This window comes from Nasonia vitripennis (genome assembly GCF_009193385.2).
Source record: "Nasonia vitripennis strain AsymCx chromosome 1 unlocalized genomic scaffold, Nvit_psr_1.1 chr1_random0003, whole genome shotgun sequence".
NCBI classification, from domain to species: Eukaryota; Metazoa; Arthropoda; class Insecta; order Hymenoptera; family Pteromalidae; genus Nasonia; species Nasonia vitripennis.
Window position 1 is genome coordinate 1539068 of NW_022279589.1, and position 26208 is coordinate 1565275.

General features: G+C 35.4%; 5 protein-coding genes across 9 annotated transcripts in view; 1 reads left to right on the forward strand and 4 right to left on the reverse strand.

Moving 5' to 3' along the window:
• LOC107981322 overlaps window positions 1-17856 on the reverse strand; it is a 526190-nt gene extending 508334 nt beyond the window's left edge. Inside the window, exons 1-2 of one of the 3 annotated variants that reach the window (XM_031930377.2) lie at window positions 17462-17856; window positions 1941-2048 (exon numbers count right to left, since the gene is read on the reverse strand). In XM_031930377.2, coding sequence (XP_031786237.1) covers window positions 1941-2048; window positions 17462-17678 — 325 coding nt within the window. In that variant the 5' untranslated portion in view covers window positions 17679-17856. The remainder of the gene's footprint in view (window positions 1-1940; window positions 2049-17461) is intronic. The other 2 variants (XM_031930447.2, XM_031930417.2) reach the window with 2 other exon arrangements.
• Window positions 3956-9465, reverse strand: LOC116417454. Its single transcript, XM_031930617.2, has 5 exons — window positions 9088-9465; window positions 8868-9001; window positions 8611-8763; window positions 8206-8545; window positions 3956-4543 (listed from the first exon to the last, which is right to left on the reverse strand). The coding sequence occupies exons 1-5, from the start codon at window positions 9281-9283 to the stop codon at window positions 4092-4094; spliced, it is 1275 nt and encodes a 424-aa protein (XP_031786477.1). The 5' UTR covers window positions 9284-9465; the 3' UTR covers window positions 3956-4091.
• Window positions 9835-12722, forward strand: LOC116417588. Of its 3 annotated transcripts, none has more exons than XM_031931338.2 (2): window positions 9835-10080; window positions 10175-12722. In XM_031931338.2, the coding sequence occupies exons 1-2, from the start codon at window positions 9976-9978 to the stop codon at window positions 11015-11017; spliced, it is 948 nt and encodes a 315-aa protein (XP_031787198.1). In that variant the 5' UTR covers window positions 9835-9975; the 3' UTR covers window positions 11018-12722. The 3 variants fall into 3 exon arrangements, with proteins under 3 accessions (XP_031787198.1, XP_032457140.1, XP_032457141.1); XM_032601249.1 differs by having other exon boundaries at window positions 9958-10080; XM_032601250.1 differs by having other exon boundaries at window positions 9968-10080; window positions 10156-12722.
• Window positions 17857-19771: 1915 nt separating the features above from the next.
• On the reverse strand, window positions 19772-22041 carry LOC116417667 (flocculation protein FLO11-like). The gene is made up of 4 exons (XM_031931945.1): window positions 21630-22041; window positions 21455-21542; window positions 20260-20461; window positions 19772-20178 (listed from the first exon to the last, which is right to left on the reverse strand). Coding segments are annotated over exons 1-3 (393 nt in total). The 5' UTR covers window positions 21934-22041; the 3' UTR covers window positions 19772-20178; window positions 20260-20460.
• A 40-nt stretch (window positions 22042-22081) lies between these two features.
• LOC116417153 lies at window positions 22082-25740 on the reverse strand. The gene is made up of 3 exons (XM_031928715.1): window positions 25581-25740; window positions 22863-22985; window positions 22082-22770 (listed from the first exon to the last, which is right to left on the reverse strand). Exons 1-3 carry the CDS (start codon window positions 25738-25740, stop codon window positions 22691-22693), a joined length of 363 nt encoding a protein of 120 aa, XP_031784575.1. The 3' UTR covers window positions 22082-22690.
• Between the last annotated feature and the right edge of the window lie 468 nt (window positions 25741-26208).

A 26208-nucleotide genomic window follows, 5' to 3' on the forward strand; every position in this document is an offset into this window, starting at 1 on the left:
ACCGATAAGTTATCCGCAAGAAGTGTTAGGACCGTGAATTTAGCCGCAAAGCTATATACATATGAGAATTGCTTTCTCAAGAAAATATAATAATATATTACGATATTTTGAATTAAGAAGTTGCCAGTGCATACTCTGCGTTCCGGAGCTGTAACAGTAACTAGCTTGCCAGGGTAGCCGATGACAAGGTCTAGGTAGCGCGCTCCGTGGTTTTTTGTGTCTAGGGGTAAAAATCATTCGAGGAAGGTGTCTAGAGGTACAGGGTGGCTGATAACGACGTCTAGGTAGTTAGCCCCGTGGTTTTTGGTGTCTAGGTGTAAAAATTATTCAAGGCCGGTGTCTAGATGTACAAGGTGGCTGATGACGAGGTCTAGGTGGTGCGCACCGTGGTTTTTGGTGTCTAGGTGTAGAAATAATTCGAGGGTGATGTATATTAGAACAATCAGTGATTTCATATAAAAATGTTACAAAAAAACTGCGGTCGAATGGTGCTAAAGATGATTATATTTTATTTTTACGACTTGAAATACGACTTGACTATGAAATACTCTAAACAATTTTAAAAAAAGGATTTAAATCTCTAAAAAAATTAACTCTTAAAAAAGTAAAAGATTAGGCGAGTTTGATATATTCCGAAACGAAATTACAGATAGAAAAGAACTGAGATCAAACTCGCCTAATCTTTTACTTTTTTAAGAGTTAAATTATTTAGAGATTTAAATCCTTTTTTTAAATTTGTTTAGAGTATTTCATATTCAAATATCAAACTCACCTAGACACCAAAAAACCACGGTGCAAACCACCTAGACCTCGTCATCGGCCACCCTGTACACCAAGACACCGCGTTCAAATGATTTTTACACCTACGCACCAAAAACCACGGGGTGAACTACCTAGACGTCGTCATCCGCCATCCTGTACACCTAGACACTGCTCTTGAATGATTTTCACTCCTAAACACCAAAAACCACGGAGCGCTTCACCTAGACCTCGTCATCGGCTACCCTGTACAATTGGACACCGCCCTTAAATGTTTTTTATACCTATAATATAAACTCTTAATTTAATAGGACGCCGCAGTTATATTTTTTTGTATGTAACCCCGCAATGATATGAGGAATGTGAGTATATGTAAAAAAGGTGGAAAAGCAATTCCCTATTATTTTTGATGCGCAGCTAACTTCACCGTCCTTTCACACTGGAGAAAAAGATAATGATTTGAGCAAATCATATACAAGATTGTTTATATTATATAAATGACAGCGTTTTTTGACAACTTCTATTAAAAATCACTGATTAGCACACGAATGTAATAATATATAAAAATGACTTAGAAACAATTATGGAAAGTATCGTTTTTCTTAAAAGTAAAATCTCGGATACCAATATAGAAGTAAATAGTGTCGCGGGCGCCAACGCTTCGTCTGCCTGTCAAACTCGCCTTCGTGCCGCTACCGCGCCACTTGATTTAATTTGTTTTTATTTTTAGAGGGTTTTTACAAAATAGACCAAATATAATTTTTTTTAAATTGTTTTCACAGTTTCCAATCTACCTGGACCAAATCTTAAAAATGTGTTTTGGTATAAATGTATATTTTTATCATATGTACCTGTCTATACCAATGAATAGTTCTTTGTTCATAAATACATCAAGTTTTGTAGAATAAATGCAAAAAAAAATCTGGACGGACGGACGGACATTTTTTAATTTCTTTCACTGCTAAAAACTATTTGAAATTTGATTTTTTTTCTTTGGTAACTTGAATGATTTAAGTTTAAAGAACATTTTTACCGTAAAATAGATCTAATTATTTCTTTTCACGAGTTTCGGAGGGTTTTTACGAAATTGACCGAATATAAAATTTTAATATAATGTCGATATTGATATATATTTAATATGTATGTATAAGAATATAAATAAAAATTTCATAATACCTTACCCAAAAAATAAGGTGGATATAAACAGTCAATATTAGCCCACATAATTGTTTTAAAAATAGCTTTCAAGGTTTCTTGATTAGTTCCACAAGTGTCCAGAAACAAAATTTCTAAAAATAAAATGACATATTCTGAATATCAATTAATAAGTAAAAATTTCATTAATACTGCACGGTTTGAATTATACATGCTATATGTAAAGAATAATATATTTTGGTACTTGTGCGAGAATGTGGACTTAGCTACTAAAATCACCCATGTAGCACCCAATCTTTCGACATTATTGTCTGAAGGTTGCATTGCAAGATTCGTCGAATTCGAAAATATTGCAGGCAGATTATTAAATATTCTGGATACTGTCAAGCAATATTGGTGTAAAGAGATAAGGGTAAAAATTTAAAGAAAGAAAAATTAGAAAGGGTAAAAGAAATTCAAAATTTATAAACTGAGATTTCGAAATTAATATATTTATAAAACAAAAATGTTGAATTAAAATATTGCGAAAGGTGATATTTGTAGTTAAAAATATTGCAGAAGCGATCCCATATAGCACCCAATCTTTCGGTAATATTGTCTGAAGGTTACATTTGCAGATTCGTCAGATTCGAAAATATTGTACCAGGGTTATATAACCTTCGGAAAATTTTCCAGCAATCTTGCTGTAAAGCATCATGCCCGTTTTTGGATTGCATTTCCAAAATACAATAACAATATTGTACCAATATTTCTCGAAGATTATTTGAAATATTGTCTCAATAGTGTAAAATAAAGATAAAAAACATTGAATTAAAAAAATTATATAATAGCGTTTTCACGGGTTCTCATGCCCGTTTCGGGAAGTATCATCCGGATGGTACCTCCCGCAACGACCGGCATGAGAACCCGTAAAAACGCTTATATAAATTTTTCATTTAATGTTTTTATACCTTTATTTTACAATATTGACGCAATATTGCAAATAATCTTTGAGCAATATTGCTGTGATATTGTTATTGTTTTTTGTAAACGCAATCCCCCATACAGCCCCCAATGTTTGGGCAATATTACCTGAATGTTGAATTTCCTGATTGGCCAAATTAGATAATATTGTGGAAGGATTATATAACCTTCATAAATTTTCAAGCTATATTCCTGAGGACCAAAATGTCCATTTTTATATTGCATATTCAGATTGCACAACATTAAATATACTACTGCTGCCACCATCAGGCGACAGTATAGAAATTTTGTATACTAATACGAAAAACTTTTAATATTATTGCAATGTTAGTGAAACGTTATTCAATCTGATAATAATGTTGCCTCATAGTTGCAGCATAATTATGTACAGTATTGCGCAATATAGTCATAAAATATTAAGATAGAATAAATGCTTTGGGGGTCCTCGCAAAAATACAATGAAAAAACGGACATTTGACCCTCAGCAATATTGCTTAAAAATTTATAAAGGTTATATAATCCTTCCACAATATTATCTAATCTAGAATTTCAACATTCGGCAATCTTGCCCAAAGATTGAGGGCTATATGGGCCAAAAATGGACATTAACCCTGGCGGAAAAATGTGCAGTTTTTTTTAGTTTTTTTCTGTTTTTTTCTGCTTTTTATGGTTTTATTCTGTACTTTTATGTTGATCGTAGTTGTAAGTTAAATATTTCTGTTAAAACATGTTAAAAAATGTATAATTGCGTTAAAAGTTATAAAAAAATTTGTATAAAAATGTATTTTTTCCACCAAATTTGGAAATTCGAAACAATAAAATGCATTAAAATATAAACATAAATAAAAATCTACTAATTTATGTTACAAATAACCGAAAAAAACAGAAAAAAACTAAAAAATACAGAAATAAGCAAGAAAAAATAGGAAATAATTTTGCAAAGCTAATAAATACTATAATAAGTTAATAAAAGCAGATCGATTTTAGTGATGCACAACAAATATAATTTACAGAATTATTAATATAAAATCTAAAACATTGAATAATTTTCATGGAGATTAATTGCATGAATTAGGCATTTTGTCATTATATATTATTTTTATTGATTTTTTACATTTTTTACAAGTCTGAAAAATATAAAAATATTTTGTTACTCTTCGCGCATTAATATAAAAATATTATATTTATTAATAATCAACAATATCAAAATACTATTATAATTCTATCATTTCTGTATTAGCATCCTCGTTGCTTTCTCCTAATTCTGGATACTGCTCTATCAGCTTCATGTGAGCTTTGGCATTAACGATAGCTCTATGAGCATATATATTTGCTTTTGACGTATAGACTTTACTTAAATAGTCAGAGTAATTATAGTGCTCTAAGTAGTGAGTAAAATGTTGATTCACCGTCCTCTTCTTTTTGGGTGTAAGAACTTTTTTATCCAATGTTTTTTTAGATTTTTTTATGCATCTTTCAGACAGATCTTTGTATCCCCAAGTAGCATAGCATAAATTAATATAAAACTTGCTTGGCTCATCTTTAGAATATGCGTTATCTACTGCTTCGGCACGAGCCATTATGCCACTGCCTGTATTTATTGGCGTAGGGAATCCTTCTCTTTTTTTTGTGGGCTGTTTTTCAGACTCCTTGTCAGCTTTAGCACCTATTTTTATGAATAAAAATAAAATAAAAATATATTTACATATGATCTATGCATATAAATAAAACAATTTGCGATGTTTGTTTTATTATATTAAGATAGTTAACTAAATAACCTCTAAAAGTAAGTCTAATTAGTACAAATTTTTAATAATAATGACGAATAAAGTAATTTAATGCCAATGCATATTAATTATTTGGTTGATGTTCATTTATGCAGATTCTTTAATAACATAAATATCGTGAATAAACAAGAAATTACACGTGCACGCTCATTTTGACTACAGGCACGGTACTATCTTAACACGAATAAGTAAAAGTATGAAACTCCAGGTAAATACAATCTCTAAAAAAATAACTTTTAAAAAAGTAAAAAGTTAGGCAAGTTTAATATATTTCGCAACAAAATTACAGATTGAAAAGTACTAAGATCAATCAAACAAAGTCAAGTTTATTATATTTAATCGTGATGAAGCAAGGAACAACTCTCAAGATAATTACTACGTAACTTGCCATGCCCGTTTCATTGTACTTATGGTGTTTGTATGACGTTCTAATACATAAAAGGAAATTTTAGTTGTTCACCAATAAACAAAATTAAACGGGCATGGCAAGTTACGTAATACTTATCTTGAGAGTTGTTCCTTGCTTCATCACGATTAAATATAATAAACTTGACTTTGTTTGATTGATCTTAGTACTTTTCAATCTGTAATTTTGTTGCGAAATATATTAAACTTGCCTAACTTTTTACTTTTTTAAAAGTTATTTTTTTTAGAGATTTCAATCCTTTTTAGTAAAATTTTTTGAGTATTTCATATTCGACGTCGTAGAAATAAAATATAAGCATATTTAGCACCTTTAGATCAAAGCTTTTTTGTAACATTTTTATCACTAACATGAGATCACTGATTGTTGATATACACCACCCTTGAATTATTTCTACGCCAAGACACCAAAACCCACGGCGCGAACTATCCAGACCTCGTTATCGGACACCCTGTACACCTAGACGCCGTCATCGTATGATTTATTTACCTAGACACCAAAAACCACGAAGCGCACGACCTAGACCTCGTCATCGGCCACCCTGTACACCTGGACACCGCGTTCAAGTGATTTTTACACCTAGACACCAAAAACCACGGAGCAAACTACCTAGACCTCGTCATCGGCCACCCTGTACACCTAGACACCGCCCTCGAATTATTTCAACACCAAAAGCCACGGAGCGCACGACCTAGACCTCGTCATCGGCCACCCTGTACACCTGGACACCGCGTTCAAATGATTTTTACACCTAGACACCAAAAACCACGGAGCGAACTACCTAGAACTCGTCATCGGCCACCCTGTACACCTAGGTACCGCCCTCGAATTATTTCAACACCTAGACACCAAAAACCACGGTGCGAACTACCTAGACCTCGCCATCGGCCGCCCTGTACACCTAGATACCGTCCTCGTATGATTTATTTATCTAAACACCAAAAATCACGGAGCGCACCACCTAGACGTCGTCATCGGCCACCCTGTACACCTGGACACCGCGTTCAAGTGATTTTTACACCTAGACACCAAAAACCACGGAGCAAACTACCTAGACCTCGTCATCGGCCACCCTGTACACCTAGACACCGCCATCGAATTATTTCAACACCAAAAGCCACGGAGCGAACTACCTAGACCTCGTCATCGGCCACCCTGTACACCTAGGTACCGCCCTCGAATTATTTCAACACCTAGACACCAAAAACCACGGTGCGAACTACCTAGACCTCGCCATCGGCCGCCCTGTACACCTAGATACCGTCCTCGTATGATTTATTTATCTAAACACCAAAAATCACGGAGCGCACCACCTAGACGTCGTCATCGGCCACCCTGTACACCTGGACACCGCGTTCAAGTGATTTTTACACCTAGACACCAAAAACCACGGAGCAAACTACCTAGACCTCGTCATCGGCCACCCTGTACACCTAGACACCGCCCTCGAATTATTTCAACACCAAAAGCCACGGAGCGCACGACCTAGACCTCGTCATCGGCCACCCTGTACACCTGGACACCGCGTTCAAATGATTTTTACACCTAGACACCAAAAACCACGGAGCGAACTACCTAGAACTCGTCATCGGCCACCCTGTACACCTAGACACCGCCCTCGAATTATTTCAACACCAAAAGCCACGGAGCGAACTACCTAGACCTCGTCATCGGCCACCCTGTACACCTAGGTACCGCCCTCGAATTATTTCAACACCTAGACACCAAAAACCACGGTGCGAACTACCTAGACCTCGCCATCGGCCGCCCTGTACACCTAGACACCGCCCTCGAATTATTTCAACACCAAAAGCCACGGAGCGAACTACCTAGACCTCGTCATCGGCCACCCTGTACACCTAGGTACCGCCCTCGAATTATTTCAACACCTAGACACCAAAAACCACGGTGCGAACTACCTAGACCTCGCCATCGGCCGCCCTGTACACCTAGATACCGTCCTCGTATGATTTATTTATCTAAACACCAAAAATCACGGAGCGCACCACCTAGACGTCGTCATCGGCCACCCTGTACACCTGGACACCGCGTTCAAGTGATTTTTACACCTAGACACCAAAAACCACGGAGCAAACTACCTAGACCTCGTCATCGGCCACCCTGTACACCTAGACACCGCCCTCGAATTATTTCAACACCAAAAGCCACGGAGCGAACTACCTAGACCTCGTCATCGGCCACCCTGTACACCTAGGTACCGCCCTCGAATTATTTCAACACCTAGACACCAAAAACCACGGTGCGAACTACCTAGACCTCGCCATCGGCCGCCCTGTACACCTAGGTGCCGTCCTCGTATGATTTATTTATCTAAACACCAAAAATCACGGAGCGCACCACCTAGACGTCGTCATCAGCTACCCTATTTATCTAGACACCTTCCTTGAAAGATTTTTACACCAAAACACCGAATACTACGGAGCACACATTTATAATTCAAGCAGAGGAGCAGACAATGTAGGCTCAATAGCTTGTGCGGCCAACTTCACAGTCTAACCACTCGGTCAAACTGCACGCAGCTAACTTAACGGTCTTACCACTTTTTGGGCTGAAGAAAAATTAAGCAAGTGATTTCAGCATTTTTGTTCACCTGCATACTTGTTTATTATGTTAAAGCTGGTTTATTGCTGATATTTTGGTTTAAAATCATAGTTTGGCATACCAGTATAAACATTTATCAAAATTAGCTGGTTACATGAATGATAAATAATTTATTTCCTTAATTGAAAATTCGAGAGACCAATATAGAAGTAAATAGTGTCACGGGCGCCGCGGCGTCGTCTGCTTCTCAAACTCGCCTTCGTGGCGCTCCCGCGCCACTTGACTTAATGCATGTCTTCAGAATCATAATACAAATTATCATGCAAAATTTCAGCTTTGTTGTTGGCATAATACTTTTAGAATCCAACCACAAACAACATGCCATCCGAGCAATTGAATTAATAAAAATTTGTTATTCGCTCTCATTGGAAGGCTGTGACATGTAAGGAGCTTCACTTTTGCATGAGAATTTGTATTATAATTTCAAATGAATAATTCAAAAATAAAAAATAAATTTGTATTATGATTTCAAAGCTTGAACTTTTTGTAACTAACCTGTTTGCGCAGTTTTGCATGCCTTCTTATTTAGCTGCAGTAATTTTTCTTGAAAAAGTCGATTTGATCGTACTAAAATTGTGTTTTTCTTTTTTTCCTCTGCCAATTTTTTCTCAAATTCTTTCTTGGTACGCTCTAACAAGGAATTATCACTTTCACCTGATGCTCCATTCTCTTCATTTCTATTTGTAGTTTCTTCTTCTTCCCCATTATCTGACATTCCATCATCATCATCTATATTTTGAAAAGGAGGTGAATCTGAGCGATTTCCTGCTTGTTCGTCATCTCCAGCTAATGGATCAATATCTGAATCCGTAAATGTACCATCTGATTGATTCTCCTGCAAAAAGCATAAAATTAGTACAAATACAAAGAACATTATGTATACTATAAAAAAGTACATACGTTTGGAGGTGATTTAGGTGGGCTTATGCTTAAAAATGATTTTGGTGTGCTTGTCGTGGGTAAACCTGTCGTTCTAACGCTCGCATTTGAATAAGCTCTGATAATCTCTGAATTTGTCTTTTCAGATGCAATTTTTCTTTTCTTTGCTACTACCTATAAAAAATATGATATGAATATTAACATATACCGAAAATTGTAATTAAAAACCAAAATATATAGGCAGAATTGCATCGATAAACGATATTAAATTTGCATACCTTTTTATTTTTTTGAGCTTTATGCTTTTCAGCAGCGGGTGTCAAGTTTGGTGTTTTTTCTAAATCAGATTTATTTAGATTTGGTACTTTCACTCTTTGTTTTGACAAGTAGTTTTTCAAATCTTTGGCATTTTCTGAAAAAATGTACATTTTTATTAACAACATTTAATGAAATGATGTATATCAAAATAAAATCAAAGGTAAATTTGTTATAACGTACGTGCTACAATTAAAATTTGGCACACTTCCTGTTTTTCTGAGTCATTTAGATAGCACTTGAATGGTTTTGATGAAAATTCAACACTCTGGTTTCCCAAATTTTCATAACTAAAATTCACAATATCAGACTCTTCTAAAGTGTAGTATTTTGTTTTTGCCTTTACATAGACATATGCATACAATGTTTCTGCCGCCATAATTACATGTGTATGTAAATTTTGCAAAAGCAGTTTTATTTTTTTTACGACTTTCACTTTTTGAATGACGGATCAGAGCTTTTTCCTAATATATTCAGCGGGACATCGGAGACAAATGCATAAGAGGTTACAATCGTATTACACGCGTATTGGTGTATTATACCTGCGAACTATATATATATATCAAACTGTGAACTGAACCTGCATGTATGGGTCCGTTCGTTTTATTAAAACTGTCGATTCACATTTCGTTCCGTCATCCATGGACCATGATCCGCCGAGCTACGAACACACACTGTATACCATCGACGTTGGGCGGCAAAATTAATTAATAAACTAATTAATAAAAGAATGAAACAATGTTGCTGCTGATTCTTCAGTGCGCCCATCGCACGGTATCCGTCCGAAGTGCACTTTTGCGCTACCGTCGGCTGCATAGCTATGTTCACGGCACACGCACAGTCGCGGGCTTCGCGGCACAGGAATGGAAAAACGGAACACGGAACATGCTTACCTGTGCAGTGTACACGGAACATGCTTACGATGTGTGTACACTATGTATGAAATAGTACTCTCTATACCATATGTATATTTCTTAGGTTATGTGTAGCTGGTAAATCAAATTGTATACACACTTTGCTCAAAAGTTTAACTTGAATAAAAAAAAATTAAAACGATTTTTTACTTTAAAAATGTCAAGAAGGAAAGGAAAGGGGTATAAAAATTGGATGGATCCAACTTGCAAAAAACGAATTCCTAAATCTACAGAGTACTTGTATAAACATAAAATGTTAAAAGTAAGTAAGCTATAAACATTTTATTTACGAATTTAACATAAAACGTAGGTAAACTAAAATTTTCTAAACTTAAAGAACAATGTTTTATTTTCAGAGTTTACTTGAGAATAGCGAAATCAGTGAGGAAGAAAATCATGATTCATTACCTCATGATATACAATCTCCTGTTTCTCTGCCTGTTCAAAATCTAGATTATCAGTCTGAAGACTTCACACATATTGGAGAGAATTGTTTTATTTACAGTGAAATGGAAAATAATAATAACGAAGATTGGATTAATGCTTTCACAAATAACAATAGTGTACAAAGTGAAATTTGTGAAGAAAGTGTACAAAGTGAAAGCTGTGAAGAAAATACAGTTTACGAAGAAGAAAACAACAAATCAATTACAAAACAATTTAAGAAAAATCAGTATTTAAACAAAAAATTGCAGAAAAAAACAAACGTCAGGTATGGTGAGATTATTTTAATGTGCATTATGCTAGGCGTACGTCATTCTCTTACTTGGACAGCCATGCTTGATATTTTTAATTTAATTAATAAATTATTTGACGAAGATGTCATACATTTAAGTAAATACAAATTGTTCAATTTCTTTCCTGAAAATAAAAAGTGGTTTAATTATCATATTTATTGTCCAGTATGTAAAATTTATATTGGAAATCGTTCACATTTTTCAAATACTATAGTTTGTCCTTCTTGTGAACATGTGATAGAAAATGTTAAGAAATCTCCGTATTTTTTAACACTGAATATAAAATCACAACTAAAACAACTATTGGATAATCCGATGATCAATAAACACCTTCAGTATAAGTATATTCGACAAAAACAAGACAGTAAGAATATTGAAGATGTGTATGACGGCGACTTGTATGAATATTTATCTTTACCTGGAATGTTTTACACGACAAATGGAATTTTTCATATATACTAAACACTGATGGGTGTCAAACTAGTGACTCGAGCAAAGTGAGTGCATGGCCAGTTTATCTAAAAATCAATGAGTTACCACCAAAAATAAGAGACAAACATATGATATTAGTAGGTTTATGGGTAAACGAGGAAAAACCGGTTTTGAATACTTTTTTGCAGCCTATAATTACAGAATTAAATGTCATCGCAATAGAAGGAATAGAATGGAAAATGGATGATGAAACAATAAAATCAAAATTTATAGCCTTATGCTGTTGTGTGGATTCTGTTTGCAGATGTTCTTTATTAAATATGAAGCAGTTTAATGGAATTTTTGGTTGTACATTTTGTTACCATCCAACAGAAAATGTCGAAGGAACTAGGAAATATCCAATAGATGAAAATGTACATCTGCTCCGAACTCATGATAAAATTGTTCAGGATATGATTTTAACGAGATCAGTGAATTCACAATCTGGACAGATTGAGACGCAAGAGGTTAATGGAGTAAAAGGACCATCCATATTATTAAATTTGGAGTATTTCAATTTAAGTGATGGAATGACTCCGGATAGCATGCATTGTGTATATCTAGGTGTGACAGAACAATACACAAATTTAATTTTAGGCCGATGTCATGAACCTTATTACGTAGGAGCACCAAATGATTTATCAGTCATTGATGCTCGCCTTCTGTCATTTAAATCTCCAAAAATAATTACAAGGACGTGTAGATCTTTGACTAACAGAAATTCATGGAAAGCCTCGGAATGGCGTTCTTGGTTACTTAATTACAGTCTTGTATCCTTACAGGGAATAATTCCAAACAAGTATTTAACGCACTTGTCAAAACTCGTAGCAGCAATAGAAATTTTAATAAGTGATTCTATCATACCTGAAAAATTAAGTGTTGCACAAAATTTATTAGTTGAATTTGTCGTCTACTTCCAAAGCTATTTTGGTAAAGAACAGATGACATACAATATTCATTTATTGCTGCACCTTACAAGAAGTGTAATTAATTTAGGACCTTTATATGTGCACGATGCATTTGCTTTTGAAAACGAAAATCGATTACTTTTACAGATGAAAACCAGTCCTACTGATATACCAGTTCAGATAGCAAAAAGATACATGTTCTACAGATCAATTCCTTCATTTTGCCAAAATTTCGAGATAGGAAATAGAGTTGTTGAATTTACTGAAGATTTTGAAAGTCGTCTGAAATATTATGTAAGAGTTGACAAAGCTATTTTAATTAATGGGACGAGTTATGAACTATCTGAAGAAGAACAACAACTGGGTTATAGTGGTATATGTTGCAGTTACAAAAAGCTCATTTACAAAGGAATTCGTTACACAACCAGTGCGTATGCACAAAATTTAAAAATTAATGATTCAATTATAGAAACAAAGACTGGTCATACAGGTATTATAAAGAAAATATGTTTTTTTTATGACGACAGTCAAAATAAAATAGTGGTTTTTTTTAATCCTATTATATTAAAAAAAAAAACCAATCTTTAATTTACGTCACATTAGTCACATTAAAGAATGTATAATTAAATATAACAAACTAGATGTATGTCAATTAGAAGATTTGAAGGGGCAGTGTATTTTAATGGCAGTAAATGCAAAAAATTACATTTGTAAAATAAAAAGAGGATGTCTCGGTGATTAATGATGTGTATATTTTAATAAATTATTTTTTACATGTTTTACAATAATTTTTTCTATCATATATATTCCCCACATTTTTCCTTCTCATTAATGAAAAAATCTAATTAATATTGAAAACGAATGCTTTTAAAATCAATTTTATATTTTACTCAGACATTTATAATTTAAATACAAATTTTGTGCAGCAATCGTTTATTCTTATTCATTAACGTTTCTTGTGATTAAAATCTATTTATGCATGTTGATATTCAATAATATTGGTTTTTCATTCATTTTTTTTTTCTATTATTATATGTTTAATTAAAAGTAGAACACATGCTAACTTCATTGATTTTTTAAAATAATTAATTCTTATAGTTTATATCTGTTTTTTATGGTTTTTTTCTGTTTTTTTAGGTTTAAATTCATTATTGTACGTTAATTTTATATTACAATTATATTATGCATGTACTGTTTTTCACTAATTATTATAGTTTATATCTGTTTATTGCAGTTATTTTTTGAGTTTTTTGTTAGTATTCTATTTTTTCTAGTTTTTCTTAGCTTTTTACTGTTTTTTTTTGTTTCAATTTTCCAAATTCGGTCAAAAAATAGCAGTTTTATACAACAAAAAACACATAATGAACACAAAATAGTAACATACAACAAGAAAAAACTAAAAAAAACTAAAAAAAACTGCACATTTTTCCGCCAGGGAACCCTTTACAGCAATATAGCTGGACAGTATTCAGAATATTTAATAATCTGCCTGCAATATTTTCGAATCCGACGAATCTGCCAATCAGACAATATTGCCAAAAAATTAGGTGCTGTATGGGATAGGTTGCAAAACGTGTACAATGATCCACACGAGCCTTCAAACTTGTACAAGATGTCTTCCCTATTGCAAAATCTCACGTGAGATCTTACAAGAGATCTCACCTGAGATCTCATGCCAAAATCTCATCTGTAATTTTGGTCCGGAAGCTGCTGGATCCTCTTATTTAATAAAAAAATAAGGTTTTTAATATTGGAAGTCGACTATAAGGAGGTGCTCCTACTCAGAAGAGTTAAAAAAACTAGGTTTCGAAGCATTTAAGATGTTTTTTCGATTTTTAAAAATTTCTCATCTGAGATCTCACCTTAGATGTCACCTGAGATCCCAGGTGAGATTTTAGATGAGATATTTTTAAAAATCGAAAAAATGTCTAAAATGCTTTGAAACCTAATTTTTTGAACTTATTTGGGGGAGGCTCCTCCTTATAGGCGACTACCAATATTAAAAAACTCATTTTTGAATAAATAAGAGGATCCAGCAGCTTCCGGACCAAAATTACAGATGAGATTTTGGCATGAGATCTCAGGTGAGATCTTATGTAAGATCTCACGTGAGATTTTGCAATAGGGTTCTCTTACGAAAATAATGTGTACACCCATACCCATGATACCTCCCAAAACGGGCATGAGAACCCGTGAAAACACTTATATCATTTTTTTAATTTAATGTTTTTTTACCTTTATTTTACAATATTGACACAATATTGCAGATAATCTCCAGACAATAGTACCGTAATATACATATTGTTTTTTGAAAATGGATCTAAAAACGGACATTACCACTTACAGCAATATAGCTGGACAATATCCAGCAAATTATATAATCTTCCTACCATATTTTTAAATCTGCTAAACCTGCTGATGCAACCTTTAGGCAATATTGCCGAAAGATTTTGTGCTATATGGAAATTTAATGTTTTTTTATCTTTATTCTACAATATTGACACAATATTGCAAAAAAACTTCGAGCAATATTGCTGCAATATTCTTATTGTTTTTTGGAAACGTAACTTTACAGCGGGCGGGGGTAAAAATTTTAAAAAATAAAGATTTGAATGGTAAAAATTATGAATTAAATTATAACGAAAGGTAAAATTTTAAGTCCCAAAATATTGAAAAGGTATAATTTTACAAACCTAAATTTGGAAATTCCTAAAAATATCCCATATAGCACCCAATCTCCTAAGAATATTGTCTGAAGGTTGCATTTGCAGATTTGTCAGATTCGAAAATATTGTACCAGGGTTTTATAACATTTGGAGAATTTTTCTGCAATATTGCTGTAAGGCATGATGCCCATTTTTGGATTGGATTCCCAAAAGACAATAAGCATAATGTGGCAATATTGCTCGAATATTATTTGTAATATTGTGTCAATATTGTAAAATATAGGTGAAAAACACTATATTTAAAGAAATTAAATAAGCTTTTTTAGGGGCTCCCATGCTTTATTCGGGGACTACCATCCGGATGATACTTCTCAAAATGGGCATAGGCCCTTGAAAAAGCTTTTTTAATTATTTGAATTAAATGTTTTTCCCCTATGTTTTACAATATTGAAAATAATCTTTGAGCAATATTGTCACAATATGCTTATTGTCTTTTGGAAATGCAATCCAATAACGCACATGATGCCTTACAGCAATATTGCAGGGAAATTTATTAAAGGTTACTTAACCTTCGCACAATATTTTCGAATCTGACGAATCTACACATGCAACCTTGAGGGAATATTGCTGAAAGATTGGGTGCTATATGGGCAGATGTGTGTATGTGTATACAGATCTTTACACATTATTTTCGTAAGGGATACCAAATTTCTATATTTATATGAGCGCAATATAGAGGCTACCTAGCCAGACAGTAAGCACAAAAACCGAAAAGATAGGGCTGCTGAAACACGGCTGTCCGGAGATATAGCCAGATGCTGATAAAATTATTATTCGATAAGTATACTCTTATTTGCATGCAGTACAATTTGTGAAAATTGAACATTTGTGAGAATAAAATTTTTCTATAGGGTTGTTCATGACCGCCATGCTCATATATTTTAGAATGCGTAAATCGACACACGATGCAAAAATAACTACTAAACAATTTCTTTTCTTCAATTTTTTAATGTTCAAACATTTTTTTTAAACGCGCTTAAATTGGTTCCAAAATTAAATTAGTTCTGTTAGATTATACTTGATGAACCTGTAAAGATTCAGCGAAAAAATTCAATTGCGTTCGGGAGTTATCATAGTAACCATTTTTTGACAAAATATGCCATTTGTGATATTTAAAAGAAATTAAAAATAAAATACACTTTACTTTAGTCAACGGCTTCAAATTTTGATCAGTTCTTCGTTCGATTATACTTGATAAACCTGCAAAGTTTTAGCAAAAAGTACAATTGCATTTGACTGTAATAATAAAAATTTTGTATCAATGCTTTAATAAACAAAAAAATCTTTTTTAAACATACTTTATTTTTGTGAATCGGCTCCAAAATTTAATCAGTTCTTTATCAGATCATACTTAATGAGTCTGTAAAAATTCAGCAAAAAATGTAGATGCATTACGGAGTTATCGTGGTTACCATTTTTGCGCACACACATACATACATACATACATACATTTTTCAAAAACTACTTTTCCCGACTCAGAAACCTCGAAAACATTGAAATCTATCAAAATCTATGACATTGAAATTTTCACCATCATAAAGCTTTCTCTTGTAGAAAGCAAAGTCGCCTGATAACTCGGCACGAGTCATCCGAAGCGACTCTCGAATCGTGCTTCAACGCACACGCTACATTCCTCTACTCACAAATATAATTAAAATACATTTAAAACTTTATACAAGTCATCACATATATTACTCTGAAAGCACACTATCTATGATTTGCAGCAGCCTTCGGCATACAAGATTCCAGAAAGGACAGGCTACTAATTATAACGTCCTAGTGCCGCTGTTAGATGACATCTTCTGAGTTGCCTCGCGCCTCTTTCCCAGAAGTCGACATGGTAGACCTTTGGAGTTGCTATTATCCGCAGAGAGGAAAGGAGCCGACAGGTGGAGAACCAGGTCTCTGAATGAGTAGACGGTTTCTATCTAAAGCGCTTTATTATTACATCTAAACTAAGTCTAAGTAGTAAAATCTGAAGTAAATGGTAATCTAAAATCGTGATGAACAATGCGGCCTTGAGAGGACCGCTCTGGGAGACCTCTCAGAACAATCTGACTAAACCAACTCCTCGGCGCTACATCTGAGGCGGCTGTTGGCTCGAGAGAGGTGGATTTGGCCTCTGGTGGTCTGGGGGTTCCGGCTCGGTGATTCCCGGCTCAGAAGAACTCTCTCGGCACCAATAGTTCTTTGCGCCTCGATCGCGGCGCCGACGTGGCTGGTTGTGTCGCCACAGACCTACGCCACCCGGTTGTTCTTAGATGCTTTGATACGCAAAGATCACGCTACAATGGTTTCACACGATGCACGTACCTAATCTTCTAGTTTAACGGTAGATCCCCGATTACAGTAGTAAGTTACTGCTTTTTAAAATTTACTCAACAATGTGATCTCATTCGCAGTCAGACAACGATTGCTATTCCTTCTCTGCAAAACAGGCCCGTGCTAACGTTTCCTTTTTCTCCGTTACTAATGAGCCCGAAAGCCAGCGACGTAGTCTTTTCTAGTCCCTATGAAACACGGCAATCAACTCTGTTATAGAAGTGCCCCAATTTAGTTAGTCATACACGAAGAATTCTCCTTTCAGACAGTGCGTCTCTCTTTCTCTTTCTCTCACACACACACGCACGCACACACATACTTATACCTAAAAATGAATTTCTAATCTCTTTTAGTATATATAACAACGCGGCCTCTAGAAAGAAGCCAAATTCTAATTTAATGCATAAAATAAATTCACAAAAAATGTTGGAAAGTAGGAAATTCTTGTTTATTATTTCTTGCATTAATGTTTTACTAACCAATTGTTAATCCTTTATAATCGAAGTTATACTTGTGAGGCAAATTATTATCTGCATCTTGGGTATAAAAAAAATCATTGACATTATTCTCACACCTTTTTGTTTGTAAATTTGCAATCACAGCTAATTTGGATCGTTTTACACATTCCGTCCTACCCCCGCAAGTACACAAATTCAAAGCCATCGGTAGTAGAAGCCAGTTAACAGTGAATTTCATACTATAAGAACTATTTTAAGTGCTGTAAAGAATAATATTGCACAGTCTAGTTGAAATATATCAATTCAACTAACCAAATATGATTTATATTTGTTTGTTTCTGTATAACAAAATGAATTTTTAAATGCACATTGGATCAAAAAGATAAATATGATTTCCAGCGAAGCCCTGGTTCTGCACTTCTATGAGTTCATGAAGCTCGTTATTGTTTTATCCAGAGGTTCTCATAAGAAAAATTTATGTGGATTTGAAATATTCCGGAATAAACAATAGAATTGTGTATTTTTGACGTAATCTGTCGTTTTTACAAATGCAAAATATCATATTTCAATAAATTGGCTCACCCTAGCGGCAATGATAAATGTATTAAATTGTGATGAATCGTGTGAAAATGTGAAACATGTAATGTAAATATGTACAGTTGTCAAAAATTAAAAAAAAAAAGCATTAGGTTTTGGAATAAGAGAATTAATTAGTTTACAAAATATAAGAATATGCGATACTAGTGACATAAGTCGTACTTCACACCATGTGAAAAGCTGTGAAAAAATGAAAAAAATAATGGCAATTTTCTTCTTAGCAATGTTTCAAATGTTGATATAAAATTGTAATTTTTGACAGTGTTTCACATTATTTCACAAATTTTCAGTTTTTCACATTTATTATTTCCACTGGGGTACTTATTAATTTGCAAAGATATTTAAAAATTTGTTGTACAAAATGAATTATTTTTGGTGAACAAAAATATATATTTTTGTACACTTATGTACACTTATGTACGCTTTTGTAAATTTATATAAACTATCCTTCATTTTTTTGTGAAAACTTATACCCATGTAGCGCCCAATCTTTCGGCAATAATGCCTAAAGGTTACATCGCAAGGTTTAGCAGATTTGAAAATATGGTAGGAAGATTATATAATCTTCTGGATATTGTCCAGCAATATTGCTGTAATTGTAATTCAAAAAATAATATGTATATTACGGCACTATTGTCTGGAGATTATTTGCAATATTGTATCAATATTGTAAAATAAAGGTAAAAAAACATTAAAATAAAATATTATATAAGCGTTTTCACGGGTTCTCATGCCCGTTTTGACAGGTATATCATCCAAATGGTACCTCCCGAAACGGGTGTCATGGTCAATTATATGTGGCCCTTTCGAAAGTAACTTTGTTAGCTAATTTAAATATTTTGCTAATCAACAGTAAAAAAGGAATAAGATAAGAATAGTACGCACAAATTATATACTAAACATGTTGTATTTAATGAAATATTATAATTGTATATAAATCGTTTAAAGTAAAGTTTTCAGAACTATTATTTAATCATAATATTATTTTAAAATTAATGGTATGGTATTAGCTACCAGCTGTAAAAATAATACGTGATGTAGACTCTAATACAGGCTGCAATACAACTTGCGCTGTGGAATTAGAAAGCAACAACAATATAAAATGCAATATAAATTTTAATATTGGTCTAAAATAATATGTGCTGTATATTTTGACAGCTGTTGCAATAAAACAGGCACTGCAGATTTTAATAATGGTTGCAATACAACATGTGCTGTGGATTTTATTAAGGGACTGCAAAAATAAAATGGCTGTACTTTTAAAAAGCAGCTGCAAATGTAATATGCGCTGTAAAAATTAATAGCAGCTACAAAAGTAATATGCGTTGTAGATTCCAATAGCGGCTGCAAAATAATTTGCACTGCAGATTTCAATAGCGACTGCAAAATAATGTGCACTGTAGACTTCAATAGCGACTGCAAAATATTGGGTTGGGGAAAAAGTAATTACGGTTTTCAAAGTTTAATGAAATACAATTCTAGGTATGGACGTTCTTCTATTATTTGTTTAGCGTTTTGAGAGTGTATTAGACGTGTTCCTGGGCAGGTAAATATGCAGTGTGTGAGGACTGGGCAGCAGTTCAGAAGGAGTGTTTTCCGGTACCCACAGGTTTCATAACACTGTTTATATCCTTATCTATTTACCTGTGATATCACTAACTCAATCAACTTAAATACTATATAATTTTAAGTAGCAGCCGAGATAGGGCGTTCCACCACTCAGCTGTCGATATATTCATAAAGATTTTAGATCACTGGAAAGGGTTGTAAAGCCGCCGACAGTGCAGCCTAATAACACGTAATTTCGAAAATTGATTTATAATTTATTTGGTGGCACTTCTCTCCGAGCTTTTGTCTACACCTTGTCCTGTGTATCTACCTACATGTATTTCGGTATTAATATAAGGACCAGAAAGAACAGACGTTAAAAACACAGGTATTATAATCGAATTTTTTGATTCTAAGTCGCCAGATCGTCTTTCTTCAAAATTTATTAAATTAGATCCATGAATTTTGAAAGCTATCAACAGGATTGCATTAGTTTTTAGGATTTCTCAACCCATTTCACATTAGAGTAAGACATCTGCGATAGTCTAATGGTGAGAGCCGGTGTTCTACTTCAACTTTACCGTTAACGTAATCTGAAATAACAAGTTATATTTAATAGTTATTATTTAGCAAGTCTACAATCAGTAAGTCAATTAATTTAATGCACATCTTACAGAAAACGGCGTTGTATAGTGTTCCTGGTATTTTTCTATAGTTATTTCTATCAGTGGGCGTCATAAGCTTTAATTGAGATTTTCAAATAATTAATTTCATTAAACTTCTGATCATTTCCTTGCTGTTCTTAATCCATTTTTCCTCTATTGATGACAACTCTTTTATTGAAATAAAGACATCGTATCCATCCGCAAGTTGTTTCTATAAAAATATAATTTTAGAATTAATATACTCACATGAAATTATAGTACATTACGATACTAGTGGCATAAGTCGTACTTTACGTATGCGCCCGAGTGTAGCGAGTACGGTGCAATAAAGGACTACTTATGCCATGGATAGGCGTGACATAAATGCGAATTTATGCCACGCAGTGATATAAAAAGAATGTACGACACACGTCGTGTAAGTCATTTTTCATAGCATGGCTTTAAACGCATTCGATATGCTTGGACGCTTATACACACTGTGCTGTAAAGTACGATTTATGCAGCCTCTAGTATTATTAAGCAGGCCTCTCTGTACTGGCGAATGCATGCAGGGGTGTGCACGAACGCGTATATAGAAGTGGATGCGTAACTGTGCGTGGTGCAGGTAAAAGCAGCGGTGTGCATGGTTGTGTTTGTGTGCGTTTTTGCGAAAGCCTAGTAAAGACGAAACTTTTCTGTACTCGCTTATCACGAGCAAATGTGGGAGTGTGTATAAGCGTGCATGTGTGATTTAATGCGGGGGTGTGCATAAGTGTGCATAAGTGTGTGTGTATAGTTGTTTGAAAAACCACGTAGGCCTGACTTTCCTAACTGGCTAATCACGAGCGAATGCGTGGGTGTGCGTGGTGTGTATGTGTGCTTCTGTTTGTGAGCCGTGAGTGAACGATGAGCAAACGTGTGGCTGTGCGTGGGCGCGTGTATACGAGAGCTTTTTCTTCGCAAGGCAGGGGAAGAGACCTTTTTGTACTGGCTTATGGCAGGTGAATACGGGAGTGTATATAAGCATGCATGTGTGATTTAATGCAGTGGTGTGCATGTGTATGTATGTGCGTGTGTAAGCGTATAAGGGGGTGTCAAAATTCGTGTGTATATGACCGAATACGGGGGTGTGTATGGGCGTGTGTGTGTGTTTTTTTGCGAAAGCCTGGGAGAGGCCGGCCTCTCTTTATTGTGTATGCATAATTAATACTGTATACTTATATACCATTCCACTTGTCGGTTTTGTCGCTGCATCAAAGGATGTAAACTCTTCAGTATCCTGTGTCGTAATTCGAGAATTAGATCGTAGTTCTCTTGAAAAAAAATATTGAGCATGAAAAATATTTTAGCATATTTTTTCATGTTGTACAATCTTAATTTAGTATATTTTCGGTATTTACCAGAACTTGATTGCGATGCTGATAGTCTTTCTTCGGTGTTCGCACTCGTAATAAACGACCTCGGTGCTGGTATCGGAGGCGGTGTAGATAAATCTGGTTCATTAATAGAATCGGTTGCATCAAACGTGGATGGGAAGGAGGTAGAAGGTTGAGGTGCTGTAGGAGACGGTGCACAGGATTCCTCAGTAACAGCCAACGACGATGCACACGATCTAGGGACAGGAGTTGGCCATGGCACACTCGATGTAGCTGCAGACGTTACAGGTGGTGCACATAATCTCACTGCAGGAGTAGGCAATGGCATACTTGATGTTGTTGACGATGTTAGAGACGGTGCACATAATGATGTAGCTGCACTAGTCAGACAAAGTAACGGCGATGTAGCTACTACAGATGTATGCTGCAATGCTGATCCGGCGCCCGCTGTTGCAAGCAATATCCAAGAGTAAGATTTGGCTAATGACAAAGGAAATCATATTATGGAAGTCACTACTTACCCAAATTAGATATACTTATCGTACTTGCAGCAGATTCTCTGGATTTTTCGGAATCACTGCTGAGCGAACCTATAATACATATAAAAATACGAGATGCAGTACACAAAGAAACTTACGATTATGTTAAGTATTTGAATTGCACTACTTCATTACGAAATTGTGATAAAACAAATAAATTGAACTAAAATATGTATTAAACGTAAAAATGAATTTCGATTTCTTAAAACAAATATTCCTTTACTTTCAACAGGGCGGCAATCAGTGACTGAAATATCTCGTATTAACTCTTATTTCGAAAAATCTTTTTTGTTATCTGTTATAAGAAAATCATAAAGAAATTACAATACGAAGTAAATGTTGTTGATATTTAAAGAACCTTAATCTACGCAGGCCAGTGAAAAAGAGAGAGAGCAAGAGAGAAAGAAAAAGAGAGAGCGAGGGAGAGAGAGAAAGAGAGAACGAGAATGATATAGAGAAAGGCCTCCTTTCTGTACTAACTTATCGCGGGCGAATGTTTGTACACGCATACGTGTACAACAAATTCTAATTGCGTAAAGAATATATTTATTTACTTTTTACACGGCCGCAATCACTAATCGAACCGTCTGCCATCACGTTTATTTTTAGCAAATCAGTTTTGTTATCTGTAACAATAAAATAATAAGACAATTATAACATGAATTAAAAGATATTAAATTTTGAATAACCTAAATATATCAAAATGCAGCATATTTACCGCTTGACTGAAGAATTTCAGCGGGATACCAATCACCACGCCATTTAGCTTCAACACAATTTCTGCGAATTCTTGTATTTTTAGTAAGAACTAAACTACACTTTGATTCGTTCTTCCAAAACACTAAGGAATACATGTTTGTAAAATATAGTTCATCGACTAATCTACAGAATAATAGGATGAGGTTAGTCGTAAGTCAATCAAAGAAAATAACGCATGGAATTCTTTGATCTTCATTTTTATAATATTAGGAGGTATAGTTCTGAGATGAGTATGATTCTTTTATTACATACCATTTTTTGTAAAAAAGAATTCGCTATAACATTAAGTTATAAAATGATAGCAGAACGGAAGTGATACTATAGGCCAAGAATAGATTTGCAATAAGCTTGAAATTACGTATGATCTGAAAGCAATTGTATATTGCGAGCCAGAGATAAATACTGCAAAAATACTAGAGAAGAATTATTTTTTTTTTACCACTAGTGGAATTTTTTTCATCCTTTCGACCTAAAAGCAGGCATGAGGTTGCACTTTTATAAATAACGTCTTAACAGCAGCCAGTACTTTCCAAATATTATATTTGTAGCATCCGCCAAGCATTTTTGAATTTTTAATGCTGGTTGCTCAGGGAGTAAGTATCAACGGGTGAATTTGTTAGTGCGTGAGTGAATGAGGGGAGTGAAGGTGTATGAACGTGCGTATGTGATCAAATGCGAGAATATGCATGGGTGTGTGTAAGCTTTTTTTCTTAAGGCAGGTAAAAAGGCCGGCCCTTCTGTACTGACTAATCGCGAGCGAATGCGTGGGTGTGCGTGTTGTGTATGTGTGCTTCTGTTTGTGAGCCGTGAGTGAACCATGAGCGAACGTGTGGCTGTACGTGGGAGAGTATATACGTGAGCTTTTTTTCGCGAAGCAGTGGGAGAGGCCGGCCTGTTCGTACTGTCTTATCGTGGGCAAATCGGGAAGTGTGAATAAGCGTGCGTGTGTGATTTAATGCGGGGGTGAGCAGGGGTGTGTGTGCGTTTTCTTTTACAAGCCACGTAGAGAGGCCAGCCTCTCTGAACTAGCAAATCGCGAGCGAATGCGTGGCTGTGCGCGGTGTGTATGTGTGCTTTTGTTTGCGAGCAGTGAGCGAACCATGAGCGAATGTGTGGCTGTGCGTGGGTGCGTGTGTATGTGAGCTTTTTTCGCGAGGCAGGGGGAGAGGCCGTCCTCTTCGTACTGGCTTATCGCGGGCGCAAACGAGGTTGTGTATAAGCGTGCATGTGTGATTCAATCCGGGGGTGTGCATGGGTGTCTGTGTGCGGTTGTTTTAAAAGCCACGTAGAGAGGCCGGCCTCTCTTCCTGGCAAAAAAAAATCAAATAATACACGCGCCCAAACACGGTCACACGATCGCTCATGGTTCGCTCACAGCTCACAAACAGAAGCACATATGCCTGTTAGCATAAGCGTGTGTATATGAGCGAACGTGTGGCTGTGCGTGGGCACGTGTATGTGAGCGAATGCATTGGTTTGCGTAAGCGTGTGTATGCACAAACGCGTGATTGCAGTACATGTGCCCTTGTGTGTGTGAGCTCTGTACTAGCTTTTAACAGGCGAAAAAGTGAATAACCTAACCTTACGTTAGAAAAGTAAAGAACTTGTGCACCATAATACCTGAAGTTTAGATGATATAGGTTGAAATTAAATCACTTCACACATGCAGGTGGGATTTTTTAATAAAATATTGCTTTACATATGTTTTGCCACTTATTACCATCCACCTTTTTCTGGTCTGCAATAACTAGGCTTATTCTATGATGTTATCGATGCTCTAAATGTCAACAGTTCCTTGAATTTATATTTAACAAAAGTTACCATAGTAACGCAATATCGCATTATTCGAAATACAAATGAACGTGCGGCTATCTAAATATAGTGTTATATCGTTCATTATCATAAAACAAACCATATGAAAAAGAAACCAACTATATGGTGATGGTTACTCTTTGTTCACTCAAAGCATTAGCGAAGAAAAATCTCAAAAATACGGAAAAAAAAGTAGAAAATCATACTTGGTTTTTCAGCGATGTTCCTCAAACCGCAGACTTACCTGTGTTATTATTCCGTTAAATCAGTCAGAAAGGTATCTTTAGATATATAATAAATTTTAAATCGTCAAATTTTTTTCGATATAACGTTTCCGTAAATGAATATATTAAATGTCACTCATAAATATACTGTGGTCAGTAAAAATCAAAACAGGCAAATGTACTATATGCCACAAACGTGCATACATAGCGGTGTGCAACTATAACAGAAGCGCCTTGTCGGACCTGCTGAAAAATCTTGCATGAAGCCTAATTTAATAAGCTTTTTTTCATTAAGAATTTATTTATCCTACATACATGACGTGTATACACATACGTTTCGCGATACTGTGTGCGATATCTTATGCCAACTATTTAAGTATCTCAAAGAATCACTAAAAATATAGCACAAAGTATCGCACAACGTATCGCACACAGTGTCGCGCACAGTATCGCGCACAGTATCGTATAAAGTATCGCACACAGTATCGCGCACAGTATCGCGCTCAGTATCGTATAAAGTATCGCACACAGTATCGCACACAGTATCGGACAAAGTATCGCGCCCAGTATCGTACAAAGTATCGCGTCCGGTATCGCACACAATATTGCGCACAGTATCCCACACAGTATCGCAGAAATACTCTGGAGTATTTCTCTATCCTCGCAAAATATTTGGACGGCTTTAACGCATTCTTCGGGTCTTCTAAGTTCGCTGTGTCCTTGATCCTGACTAGCAGCCGACCTGTTCTCCACCAGCTTCCACCTCGAGTGCGGACTGCACAGCTCGCTCAGCCAGCTCATGTTCCCAGTCGCCGTGCTGTTGATGGAGGAAGAAGCCCTGTTGGTTTAAGCTTTTTATGTCCGAGGGGCTGAGGCACGCGCGCCCCTGCTCTGCCGTGACTCCACGCACCTTGAGCTAGCTCGTACAGTTTACGAGACTGACTTTGTGCAGCTGCGTCGAGTCCAACTGGCTCTTGATAGCTGACTACTTGATGTCCTTGCTCGTCTCGAGGCCTTTCTCGGTCGACATCCGTAATAGGTTAGGAGAGCAGCTTGCTTTGATCGATCGTGTTGCACTTCTAGGCGGCGAGGCGGTCTGCACGGCTTCGTACCTCTCCATGATACGAGCGAGGCTCCCGTTGTTCAGGTTAGTTGCAGTTCGGGCATTAGACTCTTCGATAATCGTGAAGTCGCGGCGCTCCTCCTAGTGAACCATCAGGATAAGCATCTGCTGGTCGGTCAGTAAGTTCTTGTGCACCTCACAGAGCT